We start from the raw sequence: 25012 nt of genomic DNA, 5'->3' as shown, positions 1-25012 counted from the left end.
TGATTGAGAGTCCAATAAAACGGAACACTCATGTATTCTCATTCTCATGTAGTCTTTCGTACCTTTGACATTATATCTGTGTCTAGAGACATTTAAATTTGATGGCCGTGAAAAATACTTTCCAACTAGAAAAACAAACCGTGGATAAAATGGTTTCCATCTTAAGCTCTTCGATACCTGTCAAAGCAGCTTAATAGTTTATGTATTCTATATTTTACCACTTATCCTGTTGTGTGTCCTGCCTCTCACCTAAAATGAGCTGGGATAGGCTCCAGCAGACCCCCGTGACCCCGCAAGGGATAAAGCGGGTAAGATAATGAATGAATGAATGAATGAATGAATGAATCCTGTTGTGTAACCGTTTGGGGGCAAAACAACAACAATTACTAACAGTTAAGATCATTACACAAACAGGCATTAACAATAATAGATGATAAATCTGTCCATTGTTGGTAATCTAATCTAAATGTCCTGTGATGGTAAGACGATACAATATGTGAAATAACTACATTTGTTTTGTGGACTTGAGGCTACGTCTTCCAAACCCTGGTCCTCAGGACCGACTGTCCTCCATGCTTTAGATGTGTCCTTACTTCAACATGTAGGACAGGACAGCGCGTCCCGAGGGCCGGGACACACTGCTGTAGCACGGACAGAGTTCAGGAAACTCTCTGGGGAAGGAACCAATAACCTTTGGTAAAACAGAGTGTGATTGAAGATTAAATGATAGAAGAAATGACAATCAATAATAAAAAAGAACATGTTTATCATTTTTTAGAAAGATTTTTATTCATAAACAACATCTCCTGCTGATCCGATCCTATATTTATTACAAATAACCACAAAAAGCAACAAACTATTTTTTTTATAGCTTACAAACACACAGAGTCCATAAACCACAGCTTGTTCTCTATTATTTCCTGATAACCCAAAACTGTTTATCAAATGTCCACATCCTCTTTCTAGCTGTCTGGCTCATCTGACACTGAAACTATATTACATTAATTATTCACTTTTAACTACTGCTACTCACCTGTCCACATAAACTGTATCAGACGAACTGGACACACCCATGACATCACCAAGTTTTCGGAGGCTCGTAGCTGTGGGTATTTGTACACGGTCATATCTAAGGAGTGGCTTGATTGATAACTCTCAGGAACCTTCACAACCAATAGAATCCATAGAAATTCACAACAGTTTAGATCATTATGATTATTATTAATTATTGTTATCCAACAATATTTAGACAACTTATGTCATGAAATAGAACAAATACAGCACAACTTGCCATCAATAGCCGTGTTTCCATTACCCCATGAGCGAGAATCAAATATCAAAGAAAAACCGGAAATGGAAAAGCTTTTAATTAAAAGAAAACTGCCAAATATCACAATAATAATAATAATAATAATAACCTTTATTTAACCAGGTAAGACTCATTGAGATTAAAAATCTCTTTTTCAAGAGCGACCTGGCCAAGAGGGCAGCATAAGTTACAACAGAAAACACAACAAAAAACAACAAACAGCAATCACACACTGTAGTCAGGAACACAAATTACATACAACATAAACGGGTCCATATAATTTGAAAACTTTTTGGCACCATTTGAATTAAAAACAAGCACATTGCCCGAGAGAACTAGTTTCTCGATCCTTTAAAATTGATCGAAATTCCCCCAGAGTGATCAGTTCAGGTAATCTCAGATCTCAGAAGTTCAGTGTTGGCTGTAGGAACGAACATGCGCAGAATGTCCTGTGAGCGTAAGCTGTAAGGATTAGAGACTCTACACATGTAAGCAGTGGTGGACAGTAACGGAGTAAATTTACTTGAGTACTGTACTTAAGTACATATCCAGAGGATTTGTACTTTACTTGAGTATTACATTTCTTTGGTACTTATTACTCTTACTTGAATACATTTCCAAGACAAATATTTTTACTTTTACTCGAGTAAATTTCTAGGAAGGCTGAAAAGTACTCGTTACTTTCAGGTCTGCTCTTTTTTCTTCTTCCCTAAAATCCTATTGGACACAAGCTGTTTTTGTCAAAGGAGGAGACCTATCACAGTGCACGCTCTCCACTGGGATGTACGTAAAGCGGAAATACGTCAAGCCTCCTCAAAACGATACCACCAAAGTAGCCTGCGTTTGTCAAGACAGAGCCGCAACAAGTCAAGACAGAGCTGCAACAAGTCAAGACAGAGCCGCAAATAAGAAATTTACTCTTACTCTTACTCTTACTCTTACTTAAAGTAAATTTAAAAGCATTTACTTTTGGATACTTAAGTACCTTTAAAAGCAAGTACTTTTCTACTCTTACTCGAGTAATATTTTGACTGAGCTACTTTTACTTGTAACGGAGTCAATTTTGACCAGTAGTATTTGTACTCTTACTCAAGTACTGGGGTCGAGTACTCTGTCCACCTCTGCATGTAAGAACATAAATAAGAGGGAACCAGCCCAAGAAGAGATTTATAAATGAACGCTAACCATCGAGAAAGTCTGCGGGCAGATAGAGACGGACAATTTGCAGTTGCATACAAAGTGCAGTGGTGGACAAGATTTCCACATCCTGTAATAAAACGTAGGGCACAGTGATATACAGTGTCCAGCTTTCTCAAATAAGTGGCAGGTGCGTTCATAAACAGCAAGTCTCCATAATCCAGTAAAGGAACAAACGTGGTTGAAATTAAATATTTCCTAACGTGTAGGGAAAAACAAGATTTGTTTCTAAAGAAGAAACCCAATTTCATCTTAAGCTTACAGACCAGCTTTTCTATGTATGGTTTAAAAGACAAGTTCTCGTCAATGATAATTCCCAAATACTTATATGTTTTGACTGTTTCAAGTTCAACTCCATGAGCAGTTAATATTTTTGGAATACTTAATGGTAGCCGTTTGCCATTTGAAAATAACATCACCTTCGATTTACTTGTATTTAGGACTAGTTTAAGCTGAGTCAGATGGGACTGAACAACATCAAAAGCAGACTGCAAGAGTTCAAGAGTTTGCACTACAGAAGGGGATGAACAGTATAATACCGTATCATCTGCATAAAAATGGAAAGCAGCATCTGATACATTGTCACATATATTGTTTACATAAATGGTGAACAGCAGCGGTCCTAATATGGAACCCTGAGGCACCCCCTTTAATACAGGGAGGAACGAAGAAGAGGAGCCAGCAAACTGGACGCGTTGGGATCTGTCAGACAGATAGTTAGAGAACCAATGAATGACATGCCGAGATAAACCAATCCTGTGTAGTCTATCCGCCAAAATGGTATGGTCGACTGTATCAAACGCCTTTGACAGGTCAATAAATAGAGCTGCACAGTATTTCTTGCAATCCAGTGCCTCAACAATATCGTTCACAACTTTAATAGCAGCAGTTATTGTGCTATGTTGTTTTCTAAAACCAGATTGATGTTGAGAAAGAAGACTGTTTGTGTCTAAAAATTCTTTAAGTTGTTCGCTTACAAACTTTTCAAGAACTTTAGCTATAACACATAATTTAGAAATGGGCCTATAATTATCAACAGCTGTAGGATCCCCTCCTTTCAACATAGGTAGAACATAGGCAGATTTCCATATGTTAGGAATCTCATTGCTGGACAAGGAAAGATTAAAAATATAGGTGAGAGGTTCTGCAATAAAATCAACGGCTGACCTCAAAAAGAAGGGGTCAAGTTTGTCAGGACCTGCAGATTTACCAGGATCCACTTGTTTTAAGGCCCTGTGAACCTCCACTACATCAAGTGGAGTAAAACTGAATGTTTGAGCCACAGAGTTGTTAAGGGGTGGTGAGGTGCAAGCCTTCTGCACTTTCAGCTGGTTTGGATGTGGAGCTAAGGAGTCAAATAACGAGCCTGAAGAAATAAAATGTTCATTAAAACAATTAAGAATGGCTGATTTATCAGTTAGACTACACAAGTCTTTTACAATACATGTTGGTAGCTCATTTGGAGCTTCACTCCCATAAGACGTTTTCATTACTTTCCAGAACTTCTTAGGATCATTTAAGTTACTAGTGGTTTTAGCAAGATAAAACTCAGACTTGGCCTTCTTGACCAAAGAGGTAAAACGATTTCTAAGTTGTCTAAAAAGCAGCCAGTCAGCCTGGGATTTGGTATTTCTGGCCTTAGCCCAGCAGCATCCCTCTCTTTTAGGAGACTGGACAGCTCAGGAAAAAAACAGGGATTGTTTCTACCTTTCACTCTGAATTTACGGAAAGGGGCATGTTTATTTATAATATTAATAAAAGCATCATGAAAATATTTCCAAGCCAGCTCGACGTCATTTAAATGAGTGATCCTGGACCACTCAAAGAGCCATAAATCATGATGAAAAGCTTGCTCACAGAAATGCTTAAAATCACGTTTAAGGACAATGTGTGGTCTTGCTTTTGGTAGCTTAGCTTGCCTGACAGTGGCTATAACACAATGGTCACTCAAATCATTTGCAAAAATACCAATATCAGAGTATTTATGAGGAGCGTTTGTTAAAAGCAGATCAAGAAGAGACAAAAAGCCTTTTTCAGACATTTATCGCAAAAGTGTAATGGAAACGCTTTTTTAATCCGTCTCTGGCTCCGCTCCAAGTGTGCTCCATGTTAAATTGTCGGGGAGTTGTGGCTTGCAGGACTTGATCATGTGGGCTTTCAAAGCAGACAGTTGTCCAAAAGATTTACCACAGTTCTGACACACGGGCCTGAATCCAGAATGGCTGCTCACGTGAGACTTCATGTTGCCGCTGCTGGCGAATTGTTTACCGCAGATCTGACAGGAATACGGCTTCTCTCCTGTGTGGATCCGCATGTGGATAGTCAAACAGGTACTGGTGGCAAAGGTTTTACCGCACACTTCACAGGAAGGCTTCTGTCCCGTGTGACCCCATATGTGCTCGGTCAGGTGACCGGTTTGGGAGAAACTTTTACCGCAGGTGTTACAGGAATACGGCTTCTCGCCTGTGTGGATTCTCATGTGGGTGGTCAAAGTCCCATTGCGGTTAAAACTCTTACCGCACACTTCACAGGTAAATGGCCTCTCGCCGGTGTGGGTACGAGTGTGATTCAACAAGTATGATCGCTTGAGGAAACTTTTACCACAAATTTTGCAGGTCAACTGACTTGATTGTTCGTACTTTGTTTCTTTCTGATCCAGTTTCCCAGTTACTGGAGAGTTCTGAAGTTGGACCTGATCCATGTTTGGTTCTGGTTCACTGTGGCCACTTTCACCAGAAGTTGGAGTCACCATGACGATATCAGTCTCCTGCTTCAGTTCAACCTGACCATCCTTCATTTCCTCCTTAACCTGTGGAGGATCTGGTTCCTTCTGGTCCAATCTGAGGTTCCTGTCCTGGTTACAGAGCTGCTGGCCAGGGAGAACCTCATTAACAACCCGGATGAAATGATGCTGGAGTTCTGGGGAGACAAATGGACATAGGAAAATGGTATTAATCCCTCTGAACCAGCCGCATATTTTAGAGTCCAGCTCAAAAATGACAAACCCAAACCAAACTAAGGACCTCCTTCAGACCTCTACGGGAGACCCTTCAGACCTCTACGGGAGACCCTTCAGACCTCTACAGGAGAATCTCCATTTGCATAACCTTGCATAACTACGCCAAAAGTATGTTGGACTCCGAGGTTTTTCTGGTCCCCTCCCCAATCTGACCAGCGATGACATGTTTAGCCGCATGCTGTCGCTCCGCCGCTGGCTGTCGCGGTGGTGTTCAGAAAACGACGTGGCCTTCATTGACAATTTGGAGACGTTTTGGGGAAAGCCCGGTCTGATTAGTAGAGACGGCATTCATCCCACCCGGGGTGGTGCAGCTCTTGTCTCTAGTAATTTGGCCAGTTTTATTAGACAGTCCCCCTGACAATGCAGGGTCCAGGACTCCAGGCCAGGATGCAGAGCTGCAGTCTTACACACTTCTCTGCTGCTTCTCGAGGACCAACGCCTGCCAATAAAACTGTAGGATTGCTTTATGTAATTGGGGACTCTAAAACTATAGGATTACATGATGTAATTGGCAACTCTAACCAGGTGCCTAGCAAAATAGAAGTGGTTGCAGTTCTCGACCCTCCACAAGTTCACCAGGTGCGGCGTTATAGAGGCGTTAACCAAAATAACCTTGTAAAAATTAAAACCAATGCACATTTGGTACCAATAAGAGACCGAAAAATTAGATGCGGACTACTAAATATACGATCGTTAAGCTCCAAGTCTCTGTTAGTAAACAATATAATTACAGAGAGTAGGAGTGATGTTTTCTGCTTAACAGAAACATGGCTACAGGAGGAAGAGAATGTTAGTTTGAATGAATCAACTCCGCCCGCCTACTTTAATCATCACATTCCTAGAAACACGGGCCGAAGCGGAGGAGTCGCAGCAATTTATAACTCCAGTCTCCAAAAAAAAACTGAACCTAAGTGCAATTATAATACATTTGAAAGCCTCACGCTTAGTCTGAAATTTCCGAGCTGGAAATCAGAGAAGCCAGTTGTGTTAGTGGTAGTGTATCGGCCCCCTGCTGGTGCTTATCTAGAGTTTCTGTCTGAATTTTCAGATTTCCTATCTGGATTATTGATCAGTACAGATAAATTCATCATAGTGGGTGACTTTAATATTCATATGGATGTTGAAAGCAATAATCTTAAATTAGCTTTCAATTCTCTTCTAGAATCATTGGGTATCTCACAAAAAGTGGACAAACCGACGCACTGTTTTAATCATACTCTCGATCTCATTCTCACCTACGGTGTTGAAACTGATGATCTGTTGGTGTCACCTGTAAACTCCCTTTTATCCGACATTATTTAATAACGTTTGAATTTAATATTATCGATGTTGAAGTGCAATATAGGAGGTATTACTTTAGCAGATGTTTGTCTGATGAAGCTATTGCTAAATTTAGGGAGGCCATTGCTCATCTTGCGACAGTGGAAAATAGTGAAGCAGTAGAGGCCAGTGACCTGGGTTTTACCTCTGCAGATGTTGATTTTCTTGTTAGTAACACTGCTGATTTGTTGCATTCAGCTTTAGATGAAGTTGCTCCTTTGAGTTTCTAGCCACAGGAGCTTAACTCCCTGGTATAATTCAAATATCCGCATGTTGAAACAAAATGTGCGTAAAATGGAAAGGAAGTGGTACTCTTGTAAGTCTGTAGACTCCAATCGTGAATGGAAAAATATTCTAATAGTATATAAAAAAGCCATTCGCAAAGCTAGAACAGCTTTTTATTCATCGTTGATAGAGGGTAACAAAAGTAACCCACGTTTTCTGTTCAGCACTGTAGCCAGGCTGACAAAGAGTCACAACTCTGTTGAGCCGTGCATTCCTGCAGCTCTCAGTAGTGAAGACTTTATGAGCTTCTTTAACAGTAAAATCACGAGAATTAGAGAAGAAATCAACCAGCCGGTTGTGGGCGTTTCTTCAGCTTAAGCGACTTCCATAGGCTCTGACTTGACTCTAGACTGTTTTCATCCTATAGACCTCCCTGAGCTGACCTCACTCGTCAATAGAGCTAAGTCAACCACATGTATGTTAGACCCCATCCCGACTCGACTATTTAAAAATGTTTTTTTCTCTTATTGGTGCGACAATACTGGACCAAATCAACCTATCCCTAAACTAAGGATATGTACCACAGGTTTTCAAAGTTGCAGTAATTAAACCTTTACTTAAATAACCTTCTCTTGACCCAGACATCTTAGCTAATTATAGACCAATTTCCAACCTTCCATTTGTATCTAAAATTCTGGAAAAGGCAGTTTCAAGCCAGTTATGTGACTATTTGTATAGAAATGATCTGTTTGAAGTCTTTCAGTCAGGGTTCAGAATGCATCATAGCACAGAGACAGCACTGGTTTGAGTCACAAATGACCTTCTTATGGCCTCTGATAAGGGACTAGTGTCCATACTGGTTCTACTGGACCTCAGATAAGGGATTAGTGTATATACTGGTTCTACTGGACCTCAGATAAGGGATTAGTGTCCATACTGGTTCTACTGGACCTCAGATAAGGGATTAGTGTCCATACTGGTTCTACTGGACCTCAGTGCTACGTTTGACACTGTAGATCAGCATCTTACTGCACAGGTATGTGAGTATGTTGTTGGGATTAAAGGGACAGCTCTACGTTGGTTTAAATCATATCTTTCTGACAGGTTCCAGTTTGTTCATGTACATGACGTTTCTTCAGAACAGTCAAGGGTCTGTTATGGTGTTCCGCAGGGTTCAGTGCTAGGGCCAATCTTGTTCAGTTTATACATGCAGCCATTGGGAAGTATAATCCAGAATCACGGCATACACTGTCATTGTTATGCTGATGATACGCAGCTCTATTTGTCTATGAAGCCGGATGAAACTGAACCGTTAAGGCCCTGACACACCAAGCCGATAATCGCCCGTCGGTGAGCGTCGGTGCGCGTCGGTGCGCGTCTGTCGGCATAGTTTCCCCGGTGTGTCCCCCACGTCGCCACAGGTCGGCCGCCAGTCGGGACCTTTTCAGCCGATTCGACATGTCGAATCGGCGTCGGGCCGTCAGTCACCAGCTCACTCTGTGATTGGCTGTTCCCAGAATTTCCCAGAATGCTTTTCGTCGTCATTTGCGGATTGAATAAAAAAAAAACATGGCGGACATTTCTTATGAATAAAATCAATATTTTGAGTTAGTTTCTGCATAAAAATGCGTTTTGATTAGATTTCTAGCGAGAAATAAATATTTTACTTTCATAATATTCACTCAGTGAATGTATATACCGTATTTTCGCGACCATAAGGCGCAACTTTTTTTTTTTTTTTTTTTTTTAAATGTGCCGGGCGCCTTAAGAAACGGTGCGCCGTGTCTATTACCTGAATTACGGTAATGTAAGGCCGGTCATGAGAACGGTAAAGGGAGAAGGGGGCGGGTGAAGCTGAATGAGACCATCCACTGAGCTGTTTAATGCGAAACAGAAGATGAAAACTTTTAAGGATTTGCTTGATGTGTAAAGTGAAATAAAATACAATCAAACTAAGTTTTGCTCCCGCTCTATTTAAATAAGCACACTTGTTCTGCAGCGCGCGTGTGTTTTGCATGTCGGAACCGTCCACTTTCCCCGGTTAAAGCCGCGTGATGCGCGCTGCTGCAGCCGACTTCCTGGTTCCCAAAGCGGTCCGATCGACCTGGTTCCCGGCCGCTTTAAGAGCAGAGATTTCTGGGGTCTGTCTCAGGTCTGATCAGCTTCACCCTCCGAAATTTGCAGCCAAATCTGTCGGTTACAAACCCGGTACCGGATCCCGACATGCGCGGGTGTGTATTCGCGGCGCGACACACACTTACTGGTTTATGTGGTGCTGGCCGGGAGCAGCTGATGGACAGAAACCTATGGGGATTTTTAAAAGAAAAACTTTGCATAAGACGTTTCCAGCCGGAGTCATTATAAGGACGAATGGAAAGGGGGGGCTGGATGAAGGGATGATGATGATCAGGTGGCTGAGACAGGTCTGGAAATTCGGACTGGAGCTCCTGTCGGATACAAACCCCGGTACCGGCTCCCCGACAGCGCGTGTGTGAGCGGGTCCAGCGCGAGGGAGCGGAGCGGGGAGCGGACCCGGTCCAGCGCGGAGCGGGTCCAGCGCGGAGCGGGACCCGGGACCGTGCCGTACGCCGTACCCTACGCCGTAGCTCTGCGTCGATTTAACGCGGAACCATAAACCAGCTCCCGAGCCGGCAGGCAGAAATCCCGATTTTTTTCTGAGCAAATTTCTTAACAGGCATAGCTACAACTGTAAGATTTCATCTATTAAACCAACATTTATCTTCCTAAATTATTTATTTCAGCCAGCCATTTATTTTAATTCTCCACAGAGCTGCAGGTGGTTGTGCCGTCTGTTTTGTATTGCACTTGTGTTTTCTCAATAAAGCTTTGAAAAAAAAAAGCGCTGTCGGGTGTCGTCTTTGCGGTGTGTTCAAAGAGCCCGACCCAGCCCGACACAGCCCGACACAGGCGACGCGAGCCGACACAGCAGTCGGCAGAGAGCGGGGGAAGTCGGGTTGGTGTGTCAGGGTCTTTAGTTAAACTTCAGGCATGTCTTAGGGACATCAAGGACTGGATGTCCGGAAATTTCTTGCTTCTAAATTCCAATAAAACAGAGGTTATCATTCTTGGTCCAGAGCATCTTAGGAAGGGATTAGATGGTGTTACGATAGCAACTGTGAGAAACCTAGGTGTTGTTTTCCATCTCCGTAATATTGCAAAGATTAGGAAAATCCTCTCGCAGAGTGATGCAGAAAAACTAGTTCATGCGTTTGTATCTTCTAGACTACTGTAATGTGTTATTAGCAGGATGTCCAAGTAATTTGCTGAATATCCTCCAGCTGATCCAAAATAAAGGAGCGCGAGTATTGACAGGAATCAGCAGGAGAGACCACGTCTCTCCAGTGTTAGCGTCGCTCCATTAGCTACCTGTAAAATTCAGAATCCAATTTAAAATTTTATTACTTGCGTATAAAGCCCAAAACGGCTTAGCTTCACATTATTTGCAAGACCTGATAGTGCCTTATGTTCCTGGCAGAGCTCTCCGTTCTCGGAGTGCAGGTTTACTCGTAGTTCCTAGAGCAGGGTTCACCAACTCTGGTCCTCGAGGGCCCCTATCCAGCATGTTTTAGATCTTTCCTTGCTTCAGCACACCATGATACAAGGAGCTGTGTCAACAACAGAACTCTCCAGACCTTGATTACAAGTTAATGACGACCATTGATTAGAATCAGGTGTGTTCATGCAGGGAGACACCTAAAACATGCTGGATAGGGGCCCTCGAGGACCAGGGTTGGTGACCCCTGTCCTAGAGCAGTGATTCTTAACCATAGGGCCCCGGCCCACACTTGGGCCGCGAGCGCCACCTAGTGGGCCGCAAAAAAAAAATCAGTTTTGTACTTGTGGGCCGCGGGACTGCATAGCAACTCCCGACCAAATGAGGAGAAGACACTCAGCTAGCTGTACGTGTAATAATAAGAGAAATTGTGTGTATTTACAGAGTAAATCCTTCATTTTGCACAGAGTAGGTTTAGATCCGCCAGGATCAGGGATCGATTACTTGGGTCTGCGCCCAGAGCGAGCGAGCGCGGCGTGATCATTTATACAGACGCGTCTCCGCGGCCGGGGAGGTCGGTGCCGCTCGGGCTTTCGGGCTCCGTCGTTTACTGCTGAAGGATTGTAGATAGATGCGTGGGCTGACGTGTCTGCTGGACTGGACTGTTCGGGCTTTCGCAAAAGCATCGGAAAGACTCGGCTGCTCCGCAGCCAGAGAGCTGCGGGCTCCTGCCCGTCTCAGCGCGATCAGGCTCGGATGAAACCTGACGCGCTGAGTCCTCTGACAACTGATGTAATATCTTAAATAAAGTACAATCAAACTAAGTTTTGTTCCCGCTCTATTTTTAAATATGCACACTTGTATGCTTGTGTGTGTGTTGTTGTAAGGTAGCGCTCCGTGTGTAGACGGCGCCTTTCCACACGGCGTGTTTTAAATACAGAAATGACACACAAAACGGAGGGTGCGCCTTTCCACACCCGTATGGTCGTCAAAATACGGTAATTAGCTTGACTGTATATACAGAGATGAGAAGCGTAACAGGTGGAAAGGAAAGTTCAACCCGGAATGGACCGATTCAGCCTGTTTCAGTCTTCACACTGGGACAAAAAGTTTTTCATCAAACATATCCACTCAAGTCTAAACTGAAGTCACAGAAAATAAACTGACCATCTTAAAACATCCTGCCCATATTTGGGTCCACCCACAGCTGTGAGGCAGCTTTCTCCACAATGAACATAATTAAAACTAAATATCGTTCCAGGCTCACCAATGTTTATATTCATTTATTATAAAAATGTGTTGAGACAATTAACAAAGAAAAGGGTAAATTCAAACTGCTGGTAGAGAAATAAAATAAGATAGCATTTGAAAAATAAAATAAAATGTATTTTATTTTTAAGAGAAAAAAATATGTGTAATTCAAGTTACACATGTTAAGTGTCAAATATGTACTTTTCTTAATATAACAGTCAGATGCAGATGTTGATACAACTATGAGGCTACTTGAAATATATATATATATATATATATATATATATATATTAGGGTTGTCACGATACCAAATTTCTGTTTCGATACCGATACCAATATCTATTTCGATACTTTTCGATACTTTTCGATACTTTTTGTAAAAAGGTGGAACACTCTCAAATGTCAATATTTTCCTTTATTTTAAAGCAAACTTTGTGAACAATAACAACAATGAATAAAATAAATAATTGGCATGGTATATTAAAAATTTCAAACCTTTAGAACAGTGAGAACAAGTTAAATAAAGCAATGCCATTCAAATTAAAGTCACCATGTTAAATAAAATACTGTAGCAGCAAAAACTCCTCCTAGGGTGGCTGGCGGGCTATCACTGTTTTTCATTTTTCAGGTTCCTAGCCAAGAAAACAAGAATGTCTACATTTTCCTCGGTCAGTCTAGAACGCCTTGGACTGCAGATATTCCCAGATGTGCTGAAGACACGTTCAGATGCACAGCTTGATGCTGGAATACACAGATACTGCCAGGAGCACTAGACTTCTGTAATTGGGAGAGGGAGGGGGCACAGTATTTTAATTAACATGGTCATTTTAATTTGAATGCCATTCCTTTATTTTACTTGTTCTCATTGTTCAAAAGGTTTGTGTTTTGAAACTATAGGCCACATGAAACATTAAATGGGCATAACTAGAAAAATAAATTGAGGCTCATTCTATCATCTACAGGACTGTCTCAGAAAATTAGAATATTGTGATAAAGTTCTTTATTTTCTGTAATGCAATTACAAAAACAAAAATGTCATACATTCTGGATTCATTACAAATCAACTGAAATATTGCAAGCCTTTTATTATTTTGATATTGCTGATCATGGCTTACAGCTTAAGAAAACTCAAATATATTCTGGGAATCTAATCTTAAACTGTAAACTATTATCAGCAATATTAAAATAATAAAAGGCTTGAAATATTTCAGTGGATTTGTAATGAATCCAGAATGTATGACATTTTTGTTTTTTTTAAATTGCATTACAGAAAATAAGGAACTTTATCACAATATTCTAAGTTTCTGAGATATTGTAGGCTAATGGAATGTTTTACCAAAGTGTGTTTCAATATAATAATAATTATTTGCCTTAATGGTATATTAAACATTAAATAATATTAAAATATATAAAAATATATTTAAGTTATATTCTAGTCTGTGGAATGTATTTAAATATTTTAAGAATGTGTTTTTTTTTTTATATTTTAAAAATCGCATTTATTAACCATGGACATGTTTTAACTATGTATGTAGGCTGCTGTAGGTTTACTACGGGCTGGGAGAGGCTCTGTACTTTTTTCATGACATGACAGTGCAGTGAACTGGTGAACAAAGTTATCAGCTGTCGTTCTTGACTGAAGTCGTGGAACAAGTCCATGTGGTTGTCCTTTAAACGTTTGGACAAGTTTGAAGTGTTGCCTCCTTTTGCGAGACACACGTTGTAGCAGCGCTTGCACTGCGGTGCATCTGGTTCAGTGGCTCGCCCTTATCGCTCGGTTTGAACCCGAAATATTTCCACACCGTACTTCGGGCCCCCATTTTGTCCACAAGTACGGGCTTTTCTGCAGCTGCCATCTCTATTTATTTCAACTTTATTTCAAGCCGCTCTGTCTGTCTAACACGCGACTTCTCGTTTCTCTCTCCTCCTCCGCATGCGAGTGGGAGGGGGAGGCGGCTCTGCTTCTGCAACTACGTCACACTCGCTGAGCTCGCCGTGCTTAAAGAGACAGGCTCCAATTTACCAATTCGTTTGCATAGAAAAAATATATAAAAGTACCGTTTGTTTTTAAATGCTGGTATAGTACCGTTTTCAAAACTCTAGTACGCTGTACTATACTGGTACCGGTATACCGTGCAACCCTAATATATATATATATATATATATATATATATATATATATATATATATATACATATACATATACATATACATATACATACACATACATATACATATATTATGGTGTTCTGGACCTTCGCTTGAGTAAATTTTCTCTAAATGGACCTCTTAAAGTTTTAGTTGAATACCCCTGCTATAAAGTGTTAATATTTAATGGGCCCGGGGCAACTCTGTACTGAAAAAATTGGGCCCCAAGGTCAGAAAGGTTAAGAACCCCTGTCCTAGAGTATCCAAATGTAGATTTGGAGGGCGGGCGTTCTGCTATCAGGCACCATTACTATGGAACCAACTTCCAATCTGGGTTAAGGAGGCTGACACCACCTCCACCTTTAAAACTAAACTTAAAACCTTTCTGTTTAGTAAAGCCTATAGTTAGTGTTAAGTAAACCTCTAGCTGGTGTTGGTAAATCTCTAGGTAGTGTAAACTCTAGTGTGTTAAGAGTCAGTAGTCATAGTTGCAGCTATAAAACAAAACTATAATAGTTAGTCTCAAACATAGCTTCGTGGTAAATATGCTGCTATAGGCCTATGCTGCAGGGGAGCACCGACATGATCCGCTGGGCGATGGCTCTCACCCTTCTTCTCCTCTCCTCTTCCTCTCTTCTCCATTTCCATTTTTATTTATTATAAGTATCTCATAGCCATCATTTTTGTCCATCGCTCCTGTAGTTTCTTGTGCTCGCCCCCTTTTTTCCTCTTTTGTGCATGTTTGCAGGCCAGAGCTTCGGGAGCTGGGTGCTGGCCTGCAGTACACAGGTACCCACGGCAAAGGTTTTACCGCACATTTCAAAGGAAAAGGGCTTCTGTCCCATGTGACCCCGTATGTGTCAGATGACCAGTTTGGGAGAAACTTTTACCGCCTGTGTGTTTTCTCATGTGGGTGGTCAAAGTCCCAGTGCGGTTAAAACTCTTACCGCACACTTGACAGGTAAATGGCCCCTCGCCGGTGTGGATACGAGTGTGATCCAACAAGTGTAATCGTCTGAGGCAACTTTTACCACAAAATCTGCAGGTCAACTCACTTTTCTCTGAGTGGATTTGTCGTATGTTTCATTTAGATATTTGTTCTGAAAGTTTACAGATTCATTACCTGCATCAGAGTCACCACGACTCTCCGGCATGGGAGAGTTGTCCATATCTGTACCGGCATCTTCATTTCTGGTTGATTGTTTGTACTTTGTTTCTTGCTGATCCAGTTTCCCAATTACTGGAGAGTTCTGAAGTTGGAACTGATCCATGTTTGGTTCTGGTTCACTGTGGCCACTTTCACCAGAAGTTGGAGTCACCATGACGACATCAGTCTTCTGCTTCAGTTCAACCTGACCATCCATCATTTCCTCCTTAACCTGTGGAGGATCTGGTTCCTTCTGGTCCAATCCGAGGTTCCTGTCCTGGTTACAGAGCTGCTGGCCAGGAAGAACCTCATTAGCATTCCAGATGAAATCATGTTGGAGTTCTGGGGAGACAAATGGACATAGGAAAATGGTATTAACCCCTCTGAACAAGCCGCATATTTTAGAGTTCTGCTCAAAAATGACAAACCCAAACCAAACTAAGGACAAGCCAGCAACCACTGAGCTGTGTTTGTTTGTTTGAAGTCATATCTCAGGAAAAGCTTGACTGATGTCTCTGTGGAAACTTCTCACCCAAAAAGGTCTAGGGAACCTAACTTCAGCGATTATCCAATCATACAATCATATTGATCATGATGCATTCATTATCAAATCAACCTACAAGTCCAAGGTTTTAGTTGCCAACAAAATGGCCCAGGTGACATCACACAAGGATGTACGTATAAGCCCTTTTCAGACAGAACTGTTTTGGGTTTGTTCAGATCAGCTGACCTCTTATGTATGTGGGCTCTTCCTTCAGACCTCTACGAGAGAAGATCCCTCAGACCTCTACGGGAGATCCCTCAGACCTCTACGGGAGATCCTTCAGACCTCTACGGGAGATCCTTCAGACCTCTACGGACATTTTGTCAGTGACAAAGTTAAATGTGTAGCAAACATTTGTTAGACCAGTTGAAAAATGAATCCTATAGCAGGGCATATAGCTAGAGAAAACAGATAGAGGCATTACCGATGGCGCTAGAACAGTCTCAGTATTCACAAATGCACATGACAATTCACACGTGAAGATTCACAAATGTATTTCTGACACACACACAAATATAACCTGATTTACCAACGGTTGGTGGTCTGTGGACATCCCTGCATTTGTGTGTGAATTTTAAGACTCCCCTGACTTGCCTCAATCCACAAATGTCTTTTTTTTTTTAAACACGGAATGATCTGCAACCAATCAGATATCTTCCTTGTTTCCAACAATCATAAGAACGCACCCCACGTGGGGGACAATATAAGCCAATCACATTAAGCCATTCAAACCACTATATGCATGTGAATATCAGTCAGTTCAACATGGCTTCCAGCAAAGACAGCGGAGCGATAAGTCAAACATCTAATTGAATATGGTTGACTACTTAATCCCCTTGTTATGAGAAGTGTTTAGTTATTAATCTCAATCGCTGTAACTGTCCAACTACCAATACAAGCCAGCCAGCTCAGCAAGTGAGCTATGCTGGTCGTTTTGCATATCAAGAAGATTTATATTTCCATTTATAAAGATATAAATGGAAATATAAAGGGGCACGTTCGACACACGCCATACGATGACATAGCTAACCGGAATTTAAACATAGATAGACAATATTCAAATTCACTTTCTCCTGAATTATACAAGGAACGCTTGAAACTTCAGACAGAATTTAAGCTTCTTACTTTTCACCTCGTCGAAAGACAGTTACTTAGGACTAAAAGCTACTATTATGAACATGGCGAAAAAACAGGCAAACTCCAGGGCAATCAGCTGCGTGGGTTGGGAGCGAAGCAACATACCGGTATTGCCGGTGTACAGATAAAGGAGGTATAACTTCTGACCAGAAATTGATCAATGACAAGTTTAGAACCTTCTATGATTGCCTTGCGTGGCAACGGGAAGATACAGTTGATATGGAAGGCAGGAGTTGAGCTTAAGGTCTCCTTGTATGCGGACAACTTACTTTTGTTTGTCTCAAAGCCAGCCTCTTCTCTACAAGTACGCCTCTCTGTGTTGGAGCTTTTCACTCTACAATACACAATAAAAGCAAACTATTCCCTATTAATAAAAAAGTCCTCAAACTTAATTTTGCAGGTCTCCCATTGAGGGTGGTGAAAGATTACTTAAACTATCTTGGAATATGTGTAACTAGAGACCTCTCACTCTATTTAATCAGGTGGAAAACACTATCTAAATGGTATCCTTTATCTATGATTGGAAAAATAAATTCAATAAAATGACGTTGCTTCCAAAGTTTCTATATCTATTTCAGTGTCTCCCGATTCTCATCCCAAAATCTTTTTTTATGGCCCTTGACCATTTAATGACATCTTATATTTGGAATGGTAAACACCCACAGTTACGGAAAGCCTTTCTCCAAAGACCTAAGCAGGTGGGAGGAATGGCTCTGCCTAATTTCCAGTATTAATACTGGGCAGCAAATATTCAAGGTTTGATGTACTGAATGCATTTCCATCTTGAACCCTCTCGTCCTGCTTCGGTGTCAATGGAGATGTGCGCAAGTAGCCCGGTTTCCTTGCCTCCTCTTTTGGGCGCTGCACTTCCTCTTGCTTCAAGTATCCCGAAGGGTAATCCAGTTGTAAAACAGTCCTTGCTAATTTGAGCTGCAGTTTTTCTCACTCCAAAGTCCAATTGCAGCCAACCATTTATTTGTCCCTTCTATGGTAGATAGCACATATAAAATGTGGCACAAGAAAAGGTCTGAAATGCTTCAAAGACCTTTATACTGGTAATCATTTTGCTGGTTTTTTGTCAACTGACAGAAGACTTTGGTATTGCCAAAACCCACTTCTTTAGATTTCTACAAGTTAGGAATTACATACAGGGTGTAACACCTCAGTTCCCTCACAAACCTCAAGTCAATCCTCTTGATATTTTTCTCTCTGTCAACCCCACAGCTAAAGGTACAATATCTAACCTATACAACCTTATTTCCAGATTACACTGCTCCTCAATGGTAGTTATAAAAACAACTTGGGAACAAGACCTAAATTACACTTTTACAGATGATATATGGGACTCAGTACTTGATCGGATTCACTCTTCGTCTTTGTGTTCCCGACACTCACTTTTGCAATGTAAAGTAATGCATCGCAACCATATATCCAAAACTTACCTCTATATATATATATTAAGTATGCCATAACATTTCTCTCTTGGTGTACCACAGTCCTGCATCCACCGGGTCGCGTGGTTTGGAGATCATACTACTACTACTACTACTACTACTACTGCTACTACTGCTACTACTGCAACTACTGCTACTACTACTACTACTACTACTACTACTACTACTACTACCACTACCACTACCACTACTACTACCACTACTACTACTACTACTACTACGAGATGCACCGATCAGGATTTTGAGGGCCGATCACCGATCACCGATTTTCCAAAACCAGTATCGGCCGATCCCGATTTTGCCGATCACCGATCACAGGGTGAAATCCATAAATTCGTCAATATTGTTGTCTCATGTACATGACACTGACATTGTATTATTAGGTATAAAAATTAGGAGATCATGTGTAAACTCGGCTTACAAAGAGTAAGTGTAGTTTAGTGGCTTCAGCTTTCCTGTGGTAATAATTATGTACATGTGACCAACACAGACAACAGCAGACATGTCACTCTCTAAAGGTTGATACAAGTTGCAAACTATAAACCTTAGTTTTCCTGTGGGAAGAGGAATTAAATCTTAAAATAAAAATTAATTATGAATTATTAAGCTTTGTGAAAGCTTTAGCGGTAGCATCTGCTGCGTGTGAGGAAACTCTTGTGAGTGAAGCAAAACTCTTCACACTAGAACTCCACATGTCACTCGTGAAGCGACTGACACGACTGTCGTCCTGCATGAGGCTTTGGACTGTATAGTTTGTTTGGTAAAACTCTGACAGGATTTCATCAGTGAAATATTTACGACGTGGCAGCGTGCACCGCGGATCCAAGCTGCAAACGTGTTTAAACCCGATATCTTCTACAACTGAAAGCGGCTGATGAGCAAAGCATATGAATTCATTACCTTACGATGTAGTTCTTTATTTTTCTTCGTGTTGTTTATAAGTCTCTCTTACAGGTGTTACAGCTGAGTTAGTGCCGTTATTGCGCGCTCCTTTTTTTCTTCTCCCTTTTTTCTGCTGCAGCCAACTTTGAAAACTCAATATACTCCGTGTGAAGAACTTTCAAATGTCTTATCAGCTTCGTTGTGTTGAAATTCTTTTGTAACATTCCTCCTCATGGTATCTCCTTTGGACACGCTTTGCAAACTGCAAATTTGTTGTCCTTTTCAGACATTGTTAAACTCCCGTACTGGCGAGGCCGAAGCCTCCTCAGGACCGCTCGGTCTGAGATGCGGGAACGCCCGCGCGGGCGGGGGTTTGTTGTTGTAAACGTCATCAGATCGGCCGCTCTGAACTATTATTTTCCGATCGCCGATCAAAACCGATAGCGCCATTATCGGCCCAATCCCGATCAGGGGCCGATCGATCGGTGCATCTCTACTACTACTAGTACTACTAATCTCGGCTAAATGTCTTAATGACAGACTTCACTGCGGTCTTGAAATGATGTATTGAGCTAAAATTATCCACCGAACAAGAAGCTTTAAGTGGTTTCCTACCTGTTCTGTGTAGTTTTATCTGCGGTTTTGTACCTTTTCTGTGTAGTTGGTGGTCTTCAACCAACCAAGAGAGTTCATGTCACTCCGCTGCTAATCTCTCTGCACTGGCTTCCAGATGCACCATCAAGGTAAAGGCTCTGCTAACGGCTCCTGCCTACCTTCACTCCTTCATCCAGAGATACTGTCCCTCTACCTTCACTCCTTCATCCAGAGATACTATCCCTCTATCTTCACTCCTTCATCCAGAGATACTGTCCCTCTACCTTCACTCCTTCATCCAGAGATACTGTCCCTCTACTAGGGCTGGGCGATTTTGGACAAAAATAAAATCCTGATTGTTTTCTCTGAAAACCCGATTTTCGATTCCGATTTCGATTTTTTTTTGTAAAACTACAAAAGACAATGGAATAAATTGTGTCAAATATTTTATCTTTATTTTTAAAGAAAAATAGCAAACAAATTTCCCCATTGGGAATGAAGTGCAATTGAAAGATACTGTAAATCCTCTTTGAGTTTAGTAAAGTGACAAAATTTACAATTTTCTTGACCAAACAAAGATGACTAGATGAGTTCTGTCTATAATGCAGCCAGCTGCAAAAAAGAAAAATCGATTTTCCGATTTTCCTTTTTTTAACATCGTCTTGATTAATAAATCCGATTTAGATTTAAAATCGATTAATCGCACAGCCTTACCGTCTACCTTCACTCCTTCATCCAGAGATACTGTCCCTCTACCTTCACTCCTTCATCCAGTGATACTCTCCCCCTCTACCTTCACTCCTTCATCCGGCGATATTCTCCCTCTATCTTCACTCCTTCATCCAGCGATATTCTCCCTCTATCTTCACTCCTTCATCCAGAGATACACTCCCTCTACCTTCACTCCTTCATCCAGAGATACACTCCCTCTCCACAGCTCTGCTCAGCTCAGCCAGTGAAAGACACGTGAAATCATTAGCCAGACTCTTCTCCTCCATTGCTCCCTGATGGTGGGATGTCCTACCAAACTCTGTCCGAGTTGCAGGGTCTGTACCTACGGTACTTTTAAGAGCAACCTAAAGACTCGGCTCTTTAAGGAGCACTTTTGCATCTAGTAAACTTCTCTCCTCATCAGAATTAGTTAGAAGATTTATCCAGCTGTTTGCAGGACTCAGCACTGAATAAGCTGCATGCACTTATGACAAGATGATTGCATTATGGTGTCTTTTTAGACGTAGCTTTCTTGTATAAAAGGGACTGTTGGGTTGGGCAAAGAAAAATAAATAAATTACAGCAGTGGCATGGCAGCACCTGTGTCTCAAAGCAGTCTGACCAGCTCTGGTCCAGCTGGACCCTCACCCCCATTTAACTTCTGGGTCAAAGACGTATAAGGCCTCATTTGGGGCGACCGTAATTTATCTCAAAATTAATAGATTTCCATAACAAAATGTACATTTTAATAAGTATCAGTAATTAAATTAACTTTTCAAGAAAGATGGACACATGTTTCCTTTCATTTTTTAAAAACCTTTTTTTTTTCTTCCTCATTTTTTTTATCCCGTTTTTTTTCCCATTTTTACCACCCCGTGCTCCTACCTAAGTGACAGTCCTGGGCATTGCCATCCTCTACCAACCAGAAAAAAACATTAAAAACTATTTTTAAATACATTCTATCCATAATGGCAGTGTCACCCTCTTACTTACTCTAAAATTCATAAAACTGATTTAAAATGTGTACAAGGTGTATCCACTTATGCATGCTATACCAATATTTCATATTTGAACCAAAACTGATAGACATTCAATTTTGAATTTGATACAGAATTGCAGTCAAATATAACAGGCTAACAGTTAGCTATATGATCTAAGCTAGCTACTTCTCACCACATATCACTAACAAATTTACCTTCAAAATATAGATTTGCAAATAAAACGAATTATTTACAGTTTTAGGGTGGTCACCCCACATGATATCAAAATGTGACGTATACACTGCAGCAGTTAGAAAGAGGATGTATTTGTAAAGGAGAGAGAGACTACTGACCTGCAGGTTGTCTCTCTGGGACCCTCATAGAGTAACTGGCTGATGCAACATCCTCTTTGAGATGATTGTCAATATAAAAGTCCCTCAATTGTATTTTTTTCATGGTCACCCCAGATGATAATTCAGACAATGAACATATTCGGACAAGATTAGTTTGTGTATTATGATTGAAATGTGTGTACAAATGTTCCATAACTTTGTCAATAAATCTAAGACACGTTTGAAAGTATGCCCAATAGGGCAAGCATTATTTTTAAATTGTTTTAATGTGATTTAAAACCAGTTGTCCAAACAGAAGTCAAGGCCGGACGGTCACCCCACATGATGTTTTCACACTTCAGATGGCAGAAAATGACCAATAACCAACATGTTTAAATAAAATAAGAGTGGGCACATGTAGAAGGAACGTATTAGACATACATGTTATATTTTTTATTCATTTTTATGTTTATTATTAGGTAAAAAGTTCCATCGGACAGAAAAAGTAAGCGTCACGTCTTTGACCCTTCTGCTAAATGACAGTAGTAGTAGTAGTATTGTTGAAACACATGAAAAAGATGCATGAATGTATTTAAGAAAAATTTAACATTTTTCACCAAACTATCCAAATAAAAAGAACCCACCCAACGCAACACAAGCAGGTGTTTCCTCAATTTGACTTTGATCTGGAATCCAGGGGTCAAGTTGTTTTGGAGGTTTTATGAGATAAATATAAATCTGCACAATAAACACAGTGAACGTCTCCAGAGTCCAACACAAAACTAACGTTGCCATAGCAGAGCGATAATAGAAGTATTAAAGGCATTTAAATGAGGATTTCACCCAGGATATGCAGACCTGTAGTTGTATCTGTGGTTTCCTACCTGTTTTGTGTAGTTTAATCTGTGGTTTCCTACCTGTTCTGTGTAGTTTAATCTGCGGTTTCCAGGTGATATCCAGCAGTCTTCTCTGTCGGTCGATCTCTTCTTCGTACTGGACGATGGTTTTTTCAAACTCTGTGAATATTTCTTCAGCAGCAGCAGTTAGTCGCTGACTGATGAACTCTCTCAGAGACCCAGACAAACTCATCCTCACTGGAAACACCACGATATCCAGATCAGACCACGGAAAACACAATAAAAGTGAAAAATTATTCAAAACACACGTGATGCTCTGACGCCCCCTGTTCACTTCCGCCGGGTGTTACACCAAACGTCTCCGGTGACAAACAAAAAGAACTGGGTTTGTATGTGTATATATATATATATATATATATATATATATATATATATATATATATATATATATATATATATATATATATATATATATATATATATATATATATATATATATATATATATATATATATATACATATATCCTTCTGAAACAATGCACGTAAATGACGATTATTATTACGTCTTGAGGAGTCAATGAGGTGTCAATTAGATTTTACATCCAGACAACAGCTTGATGCCAAACGGCAGAGATTTCTAAAGATTAACTAGATTATAAAACGCTGTGTTGGAGCAATGAGACTCATGTGAAAGGTGGGCTAATGTGTGTATAGATGTAAGAAGCTTTTTTAAACAACTATTAGATGAATGTATCCATAGAATCATCTCAAGTAGAAGCAATCTAACTAAAAGGAAAATAGCAATCACTGTTTTACTAGTAATGGTTGTTACGTATGGTGGCCAGTATGGGTGTGTGTTGCAGTTCAGTCCTTGGTCTTCCTTTTCTCTGTTTACATGCTACTTCTGGGCCAGCCTATTCCAGATCATACTACACATGAGTATTAGTATGCTGATGACACTCAGCTGTACTTACCCATAAAACCCTCACATCCATCAGACACGTTTATTGGCAACAAACATGAGGTTATTTTTTTTGGTCCCCTAAATTCTATCAGTTCTATTGCTGTAGTCTTTTGGATATCCCAGACAATATCAAACAAGTTGCTAGAAATGTAGGCGTAATATTTGACTAACCTTAGTTTTAATGCTCGGGTCAAACATATAGTTCAGTCTTTTTTTTTTTCCAGCTTAAGACAATAAGCTTTTTTTGCCCAAACTTACCCTGATTACTGTAAGTCAAGGTATTTGGGCATCAGTCAGGGTTTTTACTCTGCAGTCTCCAACTAATTCAAAATCCTACAGCAAGACTCATTACAACTATCATGAATCAGTTTGTCACAAAAGGAGAGCACGATTTTTCCATTAGTCTCCATTGTCTGGAACTCTTTGCCTGTTGCACTCAGACACACAACACCTCTTCACACTTTAAATCTTCCTTTAACCGTTCTTTTATAGAAAGGCCTTTGGTATTGTCTGATGAATACATTATATTTTCTTTTGTGCCTATTTATGTCTTTCTTGTCTCATCTTTTTCCTGTAAATAAAGAGGAAAAGTGAACAGAGTGAGGAGAGATGCATCATGGGAGGTTCCCCAGCAGTCTAGGCCTGTCCAGCAGAAGTGAGGGGTGAACCCTCCCTAACTAAGCTTTATCAAAAAGGATGGTTTTAAGTTAATCTTAAAAGTAGAGGTGGTACCTGCTTCTCCAACACAAACCATCAGCTGGTTCCAGAGGAGAGGAACCTGAGAACATTCTGATTTTAGAAACTGCTCTGCTCGGATAATGTGGAACTATGAGCTCTTAAAGACATGATGGAGTTTGGTCATTAAGGGCCCGATTTACTAAAGGTTTGCGTGTGTAAAAACGTGTGCAAACTTGACAGCACCCGCAAACCAAACTGCCAGCTGATCTACTAACAGCGTGCAAAGAGGACTGCGTCTCTCAAATGAGCAAAATAGCACACGCAATTAATTTAGTACTTTTGCCCTGATGAATAATCTATATGGGGCGTACCCGCCAGAAATCGCTAAATACTGGGAGGGGAAAATGCGAATTGGTCCATTTACCACGCGCAATGAGATTTACCAAGCCTGAAAGTAATTGCGGGGATTGTGATTGCGTCTGTATTTAATACGTTGGAAAGGAAGGTGCTAATCTCCACATGCAAAAGGAGAAATATTTTATTTGAATGTTAAATCGAGTATTATTCAGCAAAAGGTTGCCACAGGAGGCACATTCATTTTTTTATTTGTGATAATAAATAAATCACGTGTTTTCATGGAGAAAAAAGTGTTTCTTATTGTGCGCCTATACTTGTTCTGCAGTTGTCATACCCCGGTCCGGGGTTGTGCCGTATTCAGCACCCCTGCCGTGAAAAGCACCCCCTCGTC

At 40.7% G+C, this 25012-nt stretch overlaps 1 protein-coding gene across 1 annotated transcript; it reads right to left on the bottom strand.

Moving 5' to 3' along the window:
* Window positions 1-2374: 2374 nt before the first annotated feature.
* On the bottom strand, window positions 2375-22951 carry LOC133458018 (zinc finger protein 391-like). The gene is made up of 3 exons (XM_061737478.1): window positions 22682-22951; window positions 15107-15472; window positions 2375-5425 (listed from the first exon to the last, which is right to left on the bottom strand). Exons 1-3 carry the CDS (start codon window positions 22851-22853, stop codon window positions 4578-4580), a joined length of 1386 nt encoding a protein of 461 aa, XP_061593462.1. The 5' UTR covers window positions 22854-22951; the 3' UTR covers window positions 2375-4577.
* Between the last annotated feature and the right edge of the window lie 2061 nt (window positions 22952-25012).

Source organism: Cololabis saira, chromosome 13 (assembly GCF_033807715.1).
Source record: "Cololabis saira isolate AMF1-May2022 chromosome 13, fColSai1.1, whole genome shotgun sequence".
Classification (NCBI taxonomy): Eukaryota; Metazoa; Chordata; class Actinopteri; order Beloniformes; family Belonidae; genus Cololabis; species Cololabis saira.
The sequence above is the reverse complement of the archived record's forward strand: the minus strand, read 5'-3'. Positions and strand labels throughout refer to the sequence as shown.

Bases quoted from the DNA above. Each gene is read 5' to 3' on its own strand.
- LOC133458018 (XM_061737478.1), bottom strand. From the start codon at position 22,853: ATGAGTTTGTCTGGGTCTCTGAGAGAGTTCATCAGTCAGCGACTAACT. The intron at 15,473-22,681 runs GTAGGAAACCAC...TTGTCTCCCCAG, and splicing joins GATTAAACTACACAGAACAG to AACTCCAACATGATTTCATC. The intron at 5,426-15,106 runs GTAATGAATCTG...TTGTCTCCCCAG, and splicing joins TCGTGGTGACTCTGATGCAG to AACTCCAGCATCATTTCATC.